The sequence below is a fragment of the Saccostrea cucullata genome, unplaced genomic scaffold, assembly GCF_032062105.1.
Source record: "Saccostrea cucullata isolate Sc308-1 unplaced genomic scaffold, CSIRO_AGI_Scuc_v1 ctg2016, whole genome shotgun sequence".
Lineage (NCBI taxonomy): Eukaryota > Metazoa > Mollusca > Bivalvia > Ostreida > Ostreidae > Saccostrea > Saccostrea cuccullata.
In genome coordinates, this window is record NW_026925762.1 from 16,838 (window position 1) to 33,003 (window position 16,166).

General features: G+C 34.4%; 2 protein-coding genes and 1 pseudogene across 3 annotated transcripts; all 3 read right to left on the minus strand.

The window, feature by feature from the left end:
• Window positions 1-59: 59 nt before the first annotated feature.
• LOC134269781 (uncharacterized) lies at window positions 60-6,626 on the minus strand. 2 transcript variants are annotated; one of them, XM_062751991.1, is made up of 5 exons: window positions 6,518-6,626; window positions 1,323-1,460; window positions 930-1,055; window positions 716-833; window positions 60-350 (listed from the first exon to the last, which is right to left on the minus strand). In XM_062751991.1, exons 1-5 carry the CDS (start codon window positions 6,567-6,569, stop codon window positions 122-124), a joined length of 663 nt encoding a protein of 220 aa, XP_062607975.1. In that variant the 5' UTR covers window positions 6,570-6,626; the 3' UTR covers window positions 60-121. The 2 variants fall into 2 exon arrangements, with proteins under 2 accessions (XP_062607975.1, XP_062607976.1); XM_062751992.1 differs by lacking the exon at window positions 6,518-6,626 and adding an exon at window positions 1,602-1,739.
• Window positions 6,627-8,467: 1,841 nt separating this feature from the next.
• LOC134269778 (uncharacterized) lies at window positions 8,468-10,152 on the minus strand (annotated as a pseudogene).
• Window positions 10,153-13,236: 3,084 nt separating this feature from the next.
• LOC134269776 (uncharacterized) lies at window positions 13,237-15,720 on the minus strand. The gene is made up of 3 exons (XM_062751986.1): window positions 15,652-15,720; window positions 14,650-15,434; window positions 13,237-13,984 (listed from the first exon to the last, which is right to left on the minus strand). The coding sequence occupies exons 2-3, from the start codon at window positions 15,432-15,434 to the stop codon at window positions 13,267-13,269; spliced, it is 1,503 nt and encodes a 500-aa protein (XP_062607970.1). The 5' UTR covers window positions 15,652-15,720; the 3' UTR covers window positions 13,237-13,266.
• Between the last annotated feature and the right edge of the window lie 446 nt (window positions 15,721-16,166).

Sequence of the window (16,166 nt, forward strand, 5' to 3'; positions counted from 1 at the left end):
ATATGTGCTTCCTTGTAAGATATAACAAATTTAAAGAAAAATAAATAAAAAAAAAATAATTGCATTGAAACAATCTTTATTTAAGATGGTAGATTGATGCAATCAACATCAATGATTTGATTTAAAGAGGAGAATAGTAGCAGTAATAAAGATTGTGGTTTCTTCCCCCGGCTCCGTAGGGATAACTTCCGGTTACAGAGTTTATGTTCCTTTTATCCTCGTCATCAAAATGTACCTTCTCCTCTCTGATGTACATCCCCCTGATCACCTGACACTGTGACGTAAATCTTAACAGATAGAAAGGTTTTTCTGTCGGTAGCCTTATCTCATTGGTATACGAACCGTCTTCTCTGTGTTTGAAAGTGAATATGTATTAAAATTAAGTTAATTCAATTGAAAGTATAAAGATAATCTTAATCTGACCAAAGCAATAATATGCATTTTGGCAAAATTTCGACAAAATCGTTGTTGACATTATCTGACAAACACTGTAACATCTTTAAAGGTAATGGACACAGAATTTCGGAATATCTGGTTATCCATAACTGAACCATAACTGTATTTTAGAACCATTTTAATGATAGGATACTTATGTGTATTTGCAAAATTGCTGCCTATATAGCAAGACGTAATTATGATGGGATTCAAATGAAGGAATTGGCAATGTGAATGTTTCATTAATTACATATTTTATATGGTGGTAATTTTGACATACCTGCAGCAGTATTCTATCCTAGTATTCCTGTTATAGGTTCCTGTGGGCAGTGTTCCACCATAAGAGTTCTTGTTCCTAGAATCCTCGTCATCCCAGTGTATACTTCCAGTTTTAAAACCTAATGTCACGTTGAAGAAACAATCAAACACTGATTAAGAAAAACAGCCGCAAGAGCAAGATTAAATGCATTGCAGAATATGGTGGAAAGTTTTACCCCAGGGAGGACAGCTAGTCCCGTGCTTAAGAATGCAGTAGTTTCCAGCCGGCCAGAACCCTTCATCGTTTATGTCATTGGGGTCTTTGGTACAGTACTCGAACTTCATATTTCTGCCAAAGGAACCTGTGCAAAAATCTCATGATTATTTTAACCACCTTTTAAATGCAAAAGTTAATGTATGCATCAATAAAATCTATTAGATTTATTAAGTTGTTTCAATGAAATCTGAGAAAGATATTTAACAATGATAAAACATTAGTACAAATATCTAATTCATACTATTATCAAAGACTTATGGTACAGAAAGTGAAATGTACTAGGTGTTTAAATTCTTAAAATTGATAAAATTTTATCAAAGTCTTTCCTCCCGAATTGAATTCATTTTTTGACCTGAAAAGTGATGTCCATTTGCTAGTTGGTTTTTATTATCGTGGTCCTCGTTGTCTTGGTGACGCCAGCCATGCAGCCACCCCTCCGGACATCCGGACCTCGGTTTGACCAATGTATAGGTCCCTCTTGGCCACTTGACTTACAATGTAAAATTGAACATTCAATATACAAATTATTTAAACGAAATTATTTTCCCCAAAAGTCAAGTATTTATTTTTAAATAAGTTTACTAAAACTTGAAAAAGGAGCTAAGTGCGAAATCTACATAAGAATAAATACCTGCTGAAATGCTACTCATAACATATAAGAAGAAGAACCAATTTTTCTCCGAAGTATTTTGCCATTTTTAATTCCAGAAATGGATTATTAATATAAGATAAGATTTTTATTGGGTTTTACAAATAAAAAAAAACTGAGAAGAATAAGCTTTATAGAAACAATTACGGATTATTAAATAGATATCCGCTTCAGTGACACGTGTGCACGAATTACCTACTCACGTCTCAGGAGATGGTACTTTTTGCATTAATTGATTTCTAATCTATTGTTTTTTTTAGGAGACTGCACTTCTTCCCTATTATATATTGATTTCCTTTTTAAAATTAAAATCCAGGCTTTTTGAAATTATTGACAGCTGCTTCTTCAATAAAAATAGAACTCGTAAATTTACTTACCTTGTCATTGGTCATTTGCAAAATTATTTTGTGAAAACAGATTCTGATTGCACACATAAGTACTCTGAAGTTGACATAAAGAAGATGCTTGAGTTTCTGATTGACAATATCTATGTGGTTTTTGAAGACCAGGTATTCCAACAATCTACGTCGCCCGCGTGGCGCAGTGGTAAGAGCGTCTGCTCTAAAGTCGAGAAGTTAGGAGTCAATCCTTACGTCGCGGGTTCGAATCCCACTGCGGGACGTGGAGACCGGTCCTTCGGATGAGACCGTATAAACCGAGGCCCCGTGTCGCAGTAGGTGCTGGCACGAAAAAGATCCCTCACTGCTCAAAGGCTCTGAGTGCCGAGCATAGGACAAAATTTGTAGTCCTCCACCGGCAAGTGGTGGCGTCTCCATATGAGTGAAAAATTCTCGAGAGGGACGTTAAACAACATACAATCAATCAATCAATCCAACAATCTACTGGAATTCCCATGGGTATAAATTGCGCACTGTTATAAGCAGACTTATTTTTATATTCATATGAAGAAGAATTTATGCAAAATCTTATGCGTGAAAAGAAGAAAACACTTGCTGTTGCCTTCAACTCGACATTCAGATATATCGACGACGTATTGTCAATTAATAATGATAATTTCCATTCCTACGTCGATACGGTATATCCTGGTGAGCTTGAGATTAAAGATACCACAGAGTCCGACACTTCTGTTTCATACTTGGATATTTTACTTGAAAAAGACACTAATGGTTATCTAACAACAAAACTATATGATAAACGTGATGACTTTAACTTTTCTATCGTCAGCTTCCCTTACTTGTGCAGCAATATACCTTCATCACCTGCATACGGAGTATATATACCTCAGTTGATTCGATACGCAAGAACATGCTCTACGTTTGAACAATTTCTAAAACGAGGTAAATTATTGACAAACAAGTTGATGAAACAAGAATATCAGCAGTTTCGTTTAAAGTCATCATTTCGTAAGTTCTATGGTCGTTACAATGACCTTGTCAGCAAGTACCAGTACAATTTATCACTGAGTCAAAGGCTGACTGACTTTTTTCATAACAATTGTTAGTCCATTATTTATACACTGAATTGACGACGGATTTTTCCCGTTATTTCCTGATCATGACAACGAGCACGCGGCGGGTAGGACCTGTCGGCAGGGATGCTCACTCCTACATGGCACCTGATCCCGCCTCTGATGTTTTAGAGGTCCGTGTTTGATCTGCTCTTATTTTGTATTGTTTTATGGACTTTGAGATTGAATACTGTTCGTTATCTCCATATCCTTCTTAATAGAATTAACACTTTCCACAGGGAGATTTAAATCCCCTTTTCATAAAATATACTAGGTCTGTTCAATAAATAATGTCCTCGGTGCTCGGAAAGAAGCAATAGACGCTTTTCAAAGATTTAGTCTTAATGATTTAACTTAATTTTCTCTTTTAATTAAAACACATGTCCGTAAAATTTTTATCCAATTTTTGATTGTTTTTAGATCTCATTTTTGGGAATGACCCTTAGTATACTGGAAAATGGCAAATCTCATGATTTCCGGGACTCGTTTATTTCTTCTGAAAGTTGTTTTTTCAAGTTTGGAAAATGAAACAAGTCAAAAGGCGAAAGATCTGGCGAATATTGTCAATTTGAAAAAAATTAACTTTCTGTTTATCCCAAAAACTCCCTAACGACGTTCTATCCTGATATTTAAAGTCTTAAACTTTTTTTGCCAAGTATATATTTAGTTTCTTCATACATGGCTTAATCAAAATTCAAATAAAAAATTGGGGGTTAATATGCTTCTTTTAGCGCTACAGTACATTTAATATGACCTTTCTGCACCGAAATTTGTGTCTTAATTAAAAATTACATCTTCGACATTTTCTCTCCAAAATTTTTATCCAATTAAAGCATGAAACAAAATGAATTCTAAGTCGGTTTAAAAAAAGACACTTAAAAATTGTGACTAAGAAAAGTTTCAAATTGCTTCGCATAATCAATTATTTGACCTTTCTGCACTTATAAAATGTTATTTTTCCGGAATTGAAAATATAATAAGCAAGAAAATTATTTTAAAGTCTTAAACTTTTTCTGATTTTAAGCAAGTAGGTTAAAGTTATCTTGAATATTTAGAAAAGAACATCAAAAGTGGGGGCATATGATGTACATTTTCAGATATTACTAAATAAGTGTGAATTTTACGTTAAAATTGACTCAATTTTTTCCCGGAATTTCAGAATATATTCACTATATTTGTCACACTTTGTTGATAGAATTCATAAGAAATAATTTAATAGATATTTCAAAACCAGCATAACATATTTTACTGCAAAAAAAAAAAAACAGCTTTGTGTGCAACCAGCATGGAAAATAGGAATGTAAAATTAACAGTACTGTTATAGTTCAAATGGAAGAAACTGATCATTTTCGTCTAAAAAACCTTCCGCCACAAAATACAGTCCCTAGTCTAATTCTACTTGAATGGAATTTAATCGCGGTTTTTTCATTGAATATAGTTTAATTTGCATTGTAGAATTCCGTTTTATTGTTAGAACCTATAAAAGATGCTTAATTTTATGAATAAAGGACATGCGCGAAATACGCTCAAAATATCGGGATCGAACGTCCTTAACTCTTCAGGTTGTGGGGTTTGGACGCTGTCATGACGAAATTTAATATAGTGGATAACTGATTCTGGTTCCTTTCTCTCATTAACCTTTCGTTTTTTTGCAAAAAATTTGCTTTCTAGACTCTTCCAGAAATTAAACTGCCTCCCTGAATACGAATTTGAACAACAAGACCACTAATATTTAAGAAAATTGCATATAAATCTGTCTTTGTGCTCTTGCAATTCTTTTCTCTTCTCAGACCTTTGCTGATTTTGTCAAGTACATCTTGTTGTAAATTTTGTTTCGAGAGTTTTAAGCAATAAATTCAAGCTACATTATCTGTTTGAATTTCAAATAACATGGTAAACTACAATTATGATATTTTGAATTTTTTTTTATATTCCTATACGCTGCCTTTTTCACATATTTTTCAAAACAAAGGGTGACCTTTGAGCATTAAGCTTTTTACTGTCAAACGGAAACTACTCCCGAAATGATGTCTATCAAATTTGCTAAATGTCTTAAAGTCAATCATGCATCATAAAATATTATTTGGTGAAATTTGGCAAACAGTACATAAGTTGTTTTAATTTTTGTTGGAAAGAACGGTATCCATTTTTGATGCCCATCATATAATTTTTTTTTATCATTGAAATCAACCTGCTCATTTATCTATAAAACATATCTTGGTTGCCGTAAATTTTACATATTTCAGTAAATATTTCTTTTGGATTCTTAACGAGTTTTACAGCAGCTCTAATGAAGCGTTTAATTTCACTCTAGTTTACCGATTCTTTACCCTTTATTTTTAAGGCAGTGTATCAAATAGCCCTTGTTTCTCAGCTTCTCACAGTGAAATTATTTGATGAAAAGTGGTCACAAAAATTGTTACAAATTCATTAAAGATTCAATAATGCAAAAAGTCAAGCTTAATGTCATATGATATATGTGTTTTATGTAATAGAGTTCAGGACATTATTTATTGAACAGCCCTCCTAAAAACAAATATCAAAACCACAAATATGACTGAAAGCGATGGCAAACATTTAGTCGTTTTTAAAACTTTTATACTCTTAGTTTTCTTTTATTTCAAATAATACTCTTTATTACTCTTTAATTTATTTAAGGATTGAAGCTGATTTCAAATTATATTATACGATATAACATAACTTGGGGCAGTTTACGCTTTATAAACCGCGAATTGGAAAAGCGGAAACTGTTATGTTATATCATAAGTTTATCATAAGTTTTTAAACATATTAGACCGTCTAATTCATTGAACCATCGTCGAGTAACCTAGGAAATTACTTCCCCACGAACAGGTCAAATTTTGCTTACCAACGAACATTGAACCCCACGAATTCAAATGATTCCACAGTATAAAATGTCGGATTTGAAAAATTGAAAAGTCCGGAAAAATCCAGATATGAAATGTAGCCCTTTTTACTGCATGTAGGACAGAAACTTCAGACTAACCTTGCTAGACCAGGGGCTTTGGTGAGTTCAATGCTGTTTCATTTGACATTACCTATTTTTTGTTATCAAAAATATAGTGAATAACTGTTTTGCTGATATGTAGGAAGTTTATTTTTCGTAACGAATGAATGTCAAGACCCTGTGTGTTGTATTTAGATGCATGCTCTCCAATGTAAACTTTATAAATAAAACTTGAATTCTGCTGAAACAGCGCCCGTGCCAGACCATCACCCAGTCTTATTAAAACTATATTACCCTTCCACAATTAGTCATATTGTCGAGAAGGAAGCAGTTTATTGCGTATGTTCATCTTACAACTCCTATTATAACATCGATAATTTACAAATGCCCATGACATTAAAAGGTTTTTCCCCCTTATTTGAAGAAAGATGCATGCTTAGTAATTTAAGATAATACGTTCACCTGCCATCGTGAAGCTGACGTAACACAGAAGGCAGAAAATTATCTTATCCATGATGAAACCTAAATTAGAGTAAGCAAATAACAAAAGTATTTCTACTTCCAAATGCACAACTTTCGGGTTTACTACGTTTCCGGCAGGGCGGCTGAGTCACATGTCACGAATGCATTCTCGTTATGTAACTATTAACATGCATGTAAAAAACTAAAAATATTTTGCGAATGCATTTGATTGCTGCGCCAGAAAACGTCTACGGTAAGGGGAGTGGGGCGTAATAGAGTTGAGTCTTAGAGCCATGGAGTGGAGTCTATCCCTCAGAATTTTTAAAGACCTTACCCAAAATTTTACTGTATAAAGCAACATATTGAATACTGCATTCCTTATAGCTAAAAAGCTTCATCCGGTTCAAAGTGCTGGATTTGGGTTCCACTTCTTCTATTTAATTAGCTACTTTGATTTTAAAAATTATTCTACAGTCACAAGCAGTAAAGATGATAATTAAATTAAAATTCTGACAAGCTATTACCATTTGAACACTTTGGGCTTAGATCAGTGTAAAAAAGCCATGTAAAACATTTTGGTCTATTTCAGGCATTTTTATGTCTGCATACTTAATAAGCTCGGTATATTTCAAGACACAATCTGATAAAATCAGATCCTCTGATCCGCTCACATAAAGACCTTTTTGTGAGCGGATCAGAGGATCTGATTTTAATCAGATTGTTTCAAGACGTTCATTGAAGTTGTCATCGATAATTGCCATACAAAACAGTCACAACCTATGGTGTCCCGATAGTGTCATTTACTTAAAAAAAAAACAATAAAATGCTTTCTTTGGAACAGCCTCTGATCAAGAAATCTTTAATTTACTGATTCCCCCCCCTTTATTTCTTATGCAGACAATTGCTATTAATCTGTGCATGAACAACATATTGAGGAAGCCACGTGTGTAGTTTTCTTGAACGATGGACGATCCATCAGTTTTACAAAGTTACAATGACATATTCATCTGACAAAAAATAATTAACAAATTTAATTCTACTTTGAATGATTTTCAATATAGATGTAAATATAAACAATAAAATGCTTTCTTATTTATCAGTACGGGAATTTAACATCGCAGCAATTGCAGAAAAAAATACATTAATTTTTTACATTTGACTCCAATACCATTTTCAGTAGTTGTCGCCAACTGACCTCTAACACAAAGGCAATCGCAGGAGATTTACAAAGAATCAAGAAATAAACTCTGCTAACTGTCAAAGAGTTATCACAGAGAAAAACTACAGGTACTGTGAGCAATGAGCTCACTAAATGATGCCCCCGCCTCCCATATGAATATAACAGCAGTGTCCATGTTTTGCTCTGTAAAATCCTAAACATACGAGGGCTGTTCAATAAATAATGTCCTCGGTGCTCAGAAAGAAGCAAACGACGCTTTTCAATGATTTAGTCTTCATGATTTTACTTAATAATCTCTTTTAATTCAAACACATGTCCGTAACATTTTTTATCCAATTTCTTTTTTCATTTGATGCTTTAAAATAGACTTTTATTTTCATAGTTTTGCTTTGCAGTCATTTTTATTCTTTTTATGAATTATTGAATAATTATGTCCTAAATTATAGGGAGAATAAATGACAGATACACAAAGTTCTAGTGAAAAAAAATGACAATGTCCATGTTTTGCTCTGGGAAACCTAAAATACGCGTCGAATAAAAAAGTAAAATAGGAGGTGCACAATGGCAATATGTAATAAAGATTCTGTGAAAGTTTCATTTAATTTCACTCAGTAGTATAAGAGGAGTTGCGGATAAGAGAAAAAGCGTAACAGACGGACGGACGGACGGACGTACAGACGGACGGACAGACGGACGGACGGACGGAAATCCCGATCACTATATACCCTCCCGCTTTTCAAGCGGGGGGTATAAAAATACACAGTAGCACACTATTCTGTATTTGTTGATTGGAGATATTTAATAATGTTAACTGTGTTGTTATCTTGTCCCACATAAAGATTGTTCTCATCATCCATACATACACAACTGGGAAAAGATACTTGTTTTGGCGTGATTAGTAGAGATAAGAATTGACCATCCTTATCAAGGAGGTGAATATTTTGCAGATCACACACCAGTATGTGACCGAGGACATCAGTACAGATTCCATGGGGACGAAAGTTTGACTCCTGACCTGTGTAGGAGAATCTGTGTTTTCCTACTTTATTCACCACCACTACTGCCATTTTATCATAGTCTGATGTACAGATATTGCCATTGATGTTTTCTGTGATGTAGTGTGGATATCTATACAGTCTTTGTCCATTGTTATCCCTCTGTATATTCTGTAGTTCTTTTCCTTTCTTGTTGTACCTGGAGACTTGAGCCTCTCCACCTGTCACCATCCCCACCAGTAAGTCCCCATTTGTGTGGGAGGAGTGTATGCAGAATGGTATCCAGTGTCTTGTTTTAATGAATTCGGTAATATTGTTATCCAGTGTTATCCTATTAATGACTTTGTTGTCCATGTCTGTAAAGATCAGATCTCCGTCCAGTGTCACGGTATGGTATCCATTTACACCACTAGTTTTTATTTTCTGTAGCTGATTCCCCTGTAGATCTGTTTGAACAAGGTTACCAGCACATTCACTGACCCAGAGTCTGTCTGACTGATCTAGTGACATATGGAATATGTCGTCAACATCTGGAACAGTGAACTCCCTGACCTCAGTGACAGAGGACGATAAAGACACTGTTTTTTTTCACATTAGATATTAGTTTACTGTCTTTCATTACTTGATGGCTTGTTGGTTTCAGATATAATGTACAACTTTTTCTTCCAGGGTTGTTCTTTTCTCATCTCTTCTTTTATATTTGGAAAAGTTATCTCTCCCATTAATTTGGCAATATCTTCTTTTCTGTACTTTCCAGCAATAAATACAGGTATCACGGGTTTTGTTACTTCTGGTACGGGTTGGATTTGTATGTCGTCCTCTGCAGTTAAATGTTTGAAGACTTTAAAGATGACAAATAAACATGGAACTTTTTATCCAGGTCATTGAGATAGGTAATATGCTTCTCAATGGTTATATCTTGACTATTTAATTTTTCCGGTAATGGCTGTTCTTTTTTGTTTACTTCTTCGATATTTTCAGAAGTCATTTTGTCCACCATGCTTTTCAGGGACTCGGCTTCATCCTTCATGGAGGTTCTTATGTTGTCCATTATCTTCTTGATTTCTTCGGCATCTCCATTATTTTCTCTCTGTAAATCTTTGGATATTGGCAGGAAATAGTCATGAATTTTTGCAATTTCTCTTTGACAATGGGAAAACTTTATGTGTTTGGGTGGCAGTGCATTTGGAACAAATAGGGCTTTTACAGTCATCACAAAGAAGTTCTAAATCCTTGGAGGGGTGGATCTTACATTTTTCTTTGGGCACTTGTCGCTTTCGTTGTTGGACTACTTCATGGCTTTTTGTCTCTGGACTTCTTTGATGTGTGTCCCTGCATTGTTTACATAATCGTGTGTAACAAAGGTTGCAGTAAAATTCACAGTTTCTCTCACAGTATTCAATACCACACTCTACGAAGTGTTGAGATGTACTTGGTAATTGTGCTTTTGACAATGCCATCTGCAAAGAGTCTTTAGATACTATCTCTGGCAAATTGAATTTTAGATTTCGAGGAGGTTTTTTTTTTTTCAAAAAATATGCTGTAAATTTATTATAAGTATTGAAATGAGTCAATTCAGTTAAATCTACAAGTAAAGACTCAGTTCATAAAAAAAATTCTAGACTAACATCTTTATGAAAGTATAAAATGATCAAAACAGTTCAATCATTTAACTTACTGTATATCTCCAATTACGTGACTTTATTGGTCAGCCATTTTGAATGAATTTACACCTTTGAAAAGTGACGCTGTCGACATAATTCCTAGCTGGTAAATATAGATTTAAATGTCTTTGTAAAATGAAAGAGATCTCAGAAATGATAACATTTACAGTTAAACCTAATGACATGCTGCTTCATAAACACAAAAACAAGGCTATTTTCTATACATAATTAAGGAATACATTGTAATTTATCAAAGCATCTGATTGTGTCTACCTATACATGTATGCCTGAATTCAAGTTGGTGGCAAAGTTAGTCTTTGAGGCATCGGTTAGTGTGACTTCCAACCTAGTAACTTCAGCGAAGTCGCCAGGACAATTTTTGTCAGCCATGCCTCTCTGCAATTTATACTGATTTGAAAAACTAATGTTTATCACCCAGAAAGTAAAAGAAAGTAAAATTCAATATATTAAATAAACATTTACTGTGATTGTTTGTTTGTTTGTTTTTAACGCCCTTCTTGAATTTTTTTTTTAGTGCGCAGTATTAATTTTAGTTTTTTGTAAACCTATCTGCTTCATATACACAAGAATATCACGGAAATTTCATTTTATGCATGCTTTAAAAGTGACATATTCCACTGTATACTAATGAACAAGTATATACTGACAAAACGTCAGAGATACTCAAGCTGTAGAAAGTCAGCTAGGAAGTGTCATTAATTAATATCCTAAAATGGTATAAGATGAGGACTATTGAGCTCAATCTTCTGTTGAATAAAATACATGTACATGAAACAAAATTCATATAGTGAATTTGATTAGAATAAATATAATTGATCGTACTACTTTTTAAGATGAATTTACGTTACGTCGGAACCGGGGGGGGGGGGGCGGGGGGTTGCAAAGATAAACATAACATAGGCATTGAAAATTGGGGTTTACGTGTTTGTTGGTTTAGCCCCACTTTTTAATTAGCCCCTCCCCACCCACTTTCAGTTTGCTTCCGACGCCTATGACAACTTTTAATAAACATCAATCCAAATAGCTTGTTACAAGCTTGTAGAAAAAAATTTTCAAAGGGGGGCTGCGGGCTGCAAATAATCCACGTGACTACGGATCCATCCACTGTGCGACATGTCCAAAACATATTCCGTACGAATCCAAAAAAAGTAATATAGGAGGTTCAATTACCAAACTGACGATAATACTATTTTTTAGAAAAACAAACGTACGTATGAGGGAGAATGTATCATCAATTTATTTTGTGCTATTATTTATTGTCAATCAAAGTACACATGAGTTACAATATCAGTTGGGGGGAGGGGGCACAGCAATCCAATTTCTGGCCATGCATTGTAGAATATTTGTTAATGATGGGGGTAACCTGCGTAACCTTTCAGAGTCACCAGTGGACTCGTCCAAGGATACGGCGACTGAAAGTTACCTGGGATTCCTACGCAAAGGAAAGCGTGAAATTTCTGTATAAAAACTGTTGCGGATGCGAGGCTTCACTCATTGTTCATTCGCCATAGAAAAGAATCCGACATTAAACACTTAATATCTATGAATATACAGACGTTTTCAAGATAAGCTTATTTTTTGTTTCTAGAAATATTTTTATGTACCAAAATAATATATTTTCGTGTTTTAAAACCGAGTACAATTGTAAATCGATGACCTAGCATCGTTTTAGATAACTCAAGCCCCTCTAGGGCTTGAGTAAAAAGAAACACGTACAAATATGAGGCGTGTGACTTCACTGATACCCTATATAGTACTGAGTATGAGGCCCATGACTTCACTGACATCCTATATATCACTGAGTATGATTCCCGTGACTTCACCGACACTCTATAGATAGTTTTCGAGGGACCTAAATTTAGCAAAAGTTACCTCCCGTTGGCCGCCGTACTGGAGGTCTAAATGCTCATATTCCTTCATTGTTTTTGAATTAGGAATCATTATTTACTGAAGTATATAAATTTTTGGAAGCCTCCTTTATTAAAAAAATTATTTAATAAAGATTTTCCACCAAATATTTCTGCTATATTTTCCTTAACTTAATTGGTAAGACAAATGACACTCTATATAGTACTGAGTATGAGGCCCATGACTTCACTGACACTCTATATAGAACTCACATGTTCTACCCCCAATAGCAATTATATATATGACAAGGATATATATTATATATATGACAAGGGGCATTTAAACCATGCCTGGAGCAACATGTAGCGGATTTAACAATACTGTGCTTTGTGTGATGTGCCTACAATATTGTTTTGTTCTTCAGAATACCAGATGAGCTTCTAAGTGATGATGAAAGAATGCGTATGCTGTATGGATCCGTGGCGAAGGAGGGGGGGGGGGGCAAGGGGAAATGCTTCACTAGTATTTCTTCCCTCATTTCTTTTAAGCAAAGATTATAATTAAACTGATGAATATTAAGATTGCACATAAAATAAGCCCAATCAATTGAATGTTTATGCTGCAAACACAGGAAGTATAGATGACAATTCCTCAGCAAAATGGTATAGATGTATATGGAAACTTTGAAAACTTTTGTCATCAAATGTATTCAGCTCAGTTTATGACCCTAGTTGTTGAATCAAATAGTTTTCTACTTTCTTTCAAAACTGATTAAACAGAGTAAATTTATTTTTCTGGACGTATAAAGGTATTCATAGCTATATGTTTATTAAATAATATATTTTGTTCACGTTCTACGTTGATACAGCAATAATAAAGCATACTTTTTTCATTTGATGCTTTAAAATAGACTTTCATTTTCATAGTTTTGCTTTGCAGTCATTTTTATTCTTTTTATAATTTATTGAATAATTATATCCTCAATTACAGGGAGAATAAATGAAAGATACACAAACTTCTAGTGAAAAATACAGTAGCACACTATTCTGTATTTGTTGATTGGAGATATTTAATAATGTTAACTGTGTTGTTATCTTGTCCCACATAAAGATTGTTCTCATCATCCATACATACACTACTGGGAAAAGATGCTTGTTTTGGCGTGATTAGTAGAGATAAGAATTGACCATCCTTATCAAGGAGGTGAATATTTTGCAGATCACACACCAGTATGTGACCGAGGACATCAGTACAGATTCCATGGGGACGAAAGTTTGACTCCTGACCTGTGTAGGAGAATCTGTGTTTTCCTACTTTATTCACCACCACTACAGCCATTTTATCATAGTCTGATGTACAGATATTGCCATCGATGTTTTCTGTGATGTAGTTTGGATATCTATACAGTCTTTGTCCTTTGTTATCCCACTGTATGTTCTGTAGTTCTTTTCCTTTCTTGTTGTACCTAGAGACTTGAGCCTCTCCACCTGTCACCATCCCCACCAGTAAGTCCCCATTTGTGTGGGAGGAATGTATGCAGAATGGTATCCAGTGTCTTGTTTTAATGAATTCGGTAATATTGTTATCCAGTGTTATCCTATTAATGACTTTGTTGTCCATGTCTGTAAAGATCAGATCTCCGTCCAGTGTCACGGTATGGTAACCATTTACACCACTAGTTTTTATTTTCTGTAGCTGATTCCCCTGTAGATCTGTTTGGACAAGGTTACCATTATTATCACTGACCCAGAGTCTGCCTGACTGATCTAGTGACATATGGAATATGTCGTCAACATCTGGAACAGTGAACTCCCTGACCTCAGTGACAGAGGACGATAAAGACACTGTTTTTTTCACATTAGATGTTAGTTTACTGTCTTTCATTACTTGATAGTTTGTTGGTTTCAGACTTCAGAGATAATGTACAACGTTTTTCTTTCAGGGGTTTTCTTTTCTCATCTCTTCTTTGTTTGGAAAAGTTATCTTTCCTAGCTAGTAATTTGGCAATATCTTTTTTGCTGTACTTTCCATTACAAAGAATTTCTATATCCTTGGTGGGGTGGATCTTACATTTTTCTGTGGGCACTTGTCGTTTTCGTTGTTGGTATAGGACTACTTCATGGCTTTTTGTCTGTGGACTTCTTTGATGTGTGTCCCTGCATTGTTTACATAATCTTGTGTCACAAAGGTTGCAGTAAAATTCACAGTTTCTCTCACAGTCTTCAATACTACACTCTTCGAAGTGTTGAGATGTACCTGGTAATTGTGCTTTTGACAGAGCCATCTGCAAAGAGTCTTTAAATAAGTTTACTGTCTTTCATTACTTGATAGCTTGTTGGTTTCAGATATAATGTACAATTTTTTTCTTTCAGGGGTTGTTCTTTTCTCATCTCTTCTTTTATGTTTGGAAAAGTTATCTTTCCTAGTAATTTGGCAATATCTTTTTTGCTGTACTTTCCAGCAATAAATACAGGTATCACAGGTTTTGTTGCTTCTGGTACGCGTTGTATTTGTATGTCCTCTGCAGTTAAAAGTTTTGAAGGTTTTAAAGATGACAAATAAACATGGAACTTTTTATCCAGATCATTGAGATAGGTAATATACTTCTCAATGGTTATATCTTGACTATTTAATTTTTCCAGTAATGACTGCTTTATTTTGTTTACTTCTTCAATATTTTCAGAAGTCACAGAGTCCATCAGACATTTAAGGGACTCTGCTTCAGCCTTCAAGGAGGTTCTTATGTTTTCCATTATCTTCTTGATTTCTTCGGCATCTCCATTATTTTCTCTCTGTAAATCTTTGGATATTGGCAGGAAATAGTCATGAATTTTTGCAATTTCTCTTTGACAATGGAAAAACTTCTCTGTATAGATTGATTCCAGGTCAGTGAATGTGTGACCTTTATGTGCTTGGGTGGCAGTGCATTTGGAACTAATAGGGCTTTTACAGTCATCACAAAGAAGTTCTAAATCCTTGGCGGGGTGGATCTTACATTTTTCTGTGGGCACTTGTCGCTTTCGTTGTTGGTATAGGACTACTTCATGGCTTTTTGTCTCTGGACTTCTTTGATGTGTGCCCCTGCATTGTTTACATAATCGTGTGTCACAAAGGTTGAAGTAAAATTCACAGTTTCTCTCACAGTATTCAATACCACACTCTACGAAGTGTTGAGATGTACCTGGTAATTGTGCTTTTGACAGAGCCATCTGCAAAGAGTCTTTAAATACTATCTCTGGCAAATTGAATTTTAGATTTCGAAGAGGATTTTTTTCTCAAAAATATGCTGTAAATTTATTATAAGTATTGAAATGAGTCAATTTAGTTAAATCTACAACAAGTAAAGACTCAGTTTATAAAAAAATTCTAGACTAACATCTTTATGAAAGTATAAATTGATCAAAACAGTACAATAATTTAACTTACTGTATATCTCCAATTACGTGACTTTATTGATCAGCCATTTTGAATGAATTTACACCTTTGAGTTTAAAGTGACGCTGTCGACATAATTCCTAGTTGGTAAATATAGAATTATATGTCTTTGTAAAATGAAAGAGATCTCAGAAATGATAACATTTACAGTTAAACCTAATGACATGCTGCTTCATAAACACAAAAACAAGGTTATTTTCAATACATAATTAAGGAATACATTGTAATTTATCAAAGCATCTGATTGTGTCTACCTATATGTCTGAATTCAAGTTGGTAGCAAAGTTAGTCTTTGAGACATTGTTTGGTGTGACTTCTAACCTAGTAACCTCAGCGAAGTCGCCAGGACACTTTTCGTCAGCCACGTCTTTCTGCAATTTATGCTGATTTGAAAAACTAATTTACATCTCCCAGAAAGTAAAAGAAAGTAAAATTCAATATATTAAATAAACATTTACTGTGATTGTTTGTTTGTTTGTTTGTTTTTAACGTCCCTCTTGAAAATT

What these genes read in the sequence shown, in the direction of transcription:
- LOC134269781 (XM_062751991.1), bottom strand. Translation starts at nt 6,569, where the DNA reads ATGGATAAGATAATTTTCTGCCTTCTGTGTTACGTCAGCTTCACGATG. An exon ending in CGTCAGCTTCACGATGGCAG is followed by an intron (nt 1,461 to 6,517) that starts GTGAACGTATTA and finishes TTACATTGTAAG; the next exon opens with TCAAGTGGCCAAGAGGGACC. An exon ending in GACTAGCTGTCCTCCCTGGG is followed by an intron (nt 834 to 929) that starts GTAAAACTTTCC and finishes ACGTGACATTAG; the next exon opens with GTTTTAAAACTGGAAGTATA.
- LOC134269776 (XM_062751986.1), bottom strand. Translation starts at nt 15,434, where the DNA reads ATGGCTCTGTCAAAAGCACAATTACCAGGTACATCTCAACACTTCGTA. An exon ending in AAAGATATTGCCAAATTACT is followed by an intron (nt 13,985 to 14,649) that starts AGGAAAGATAAC and finishes ACTAGATCAGTC; the next exon opens with AGGCAGACTCTGGGTCAGTG.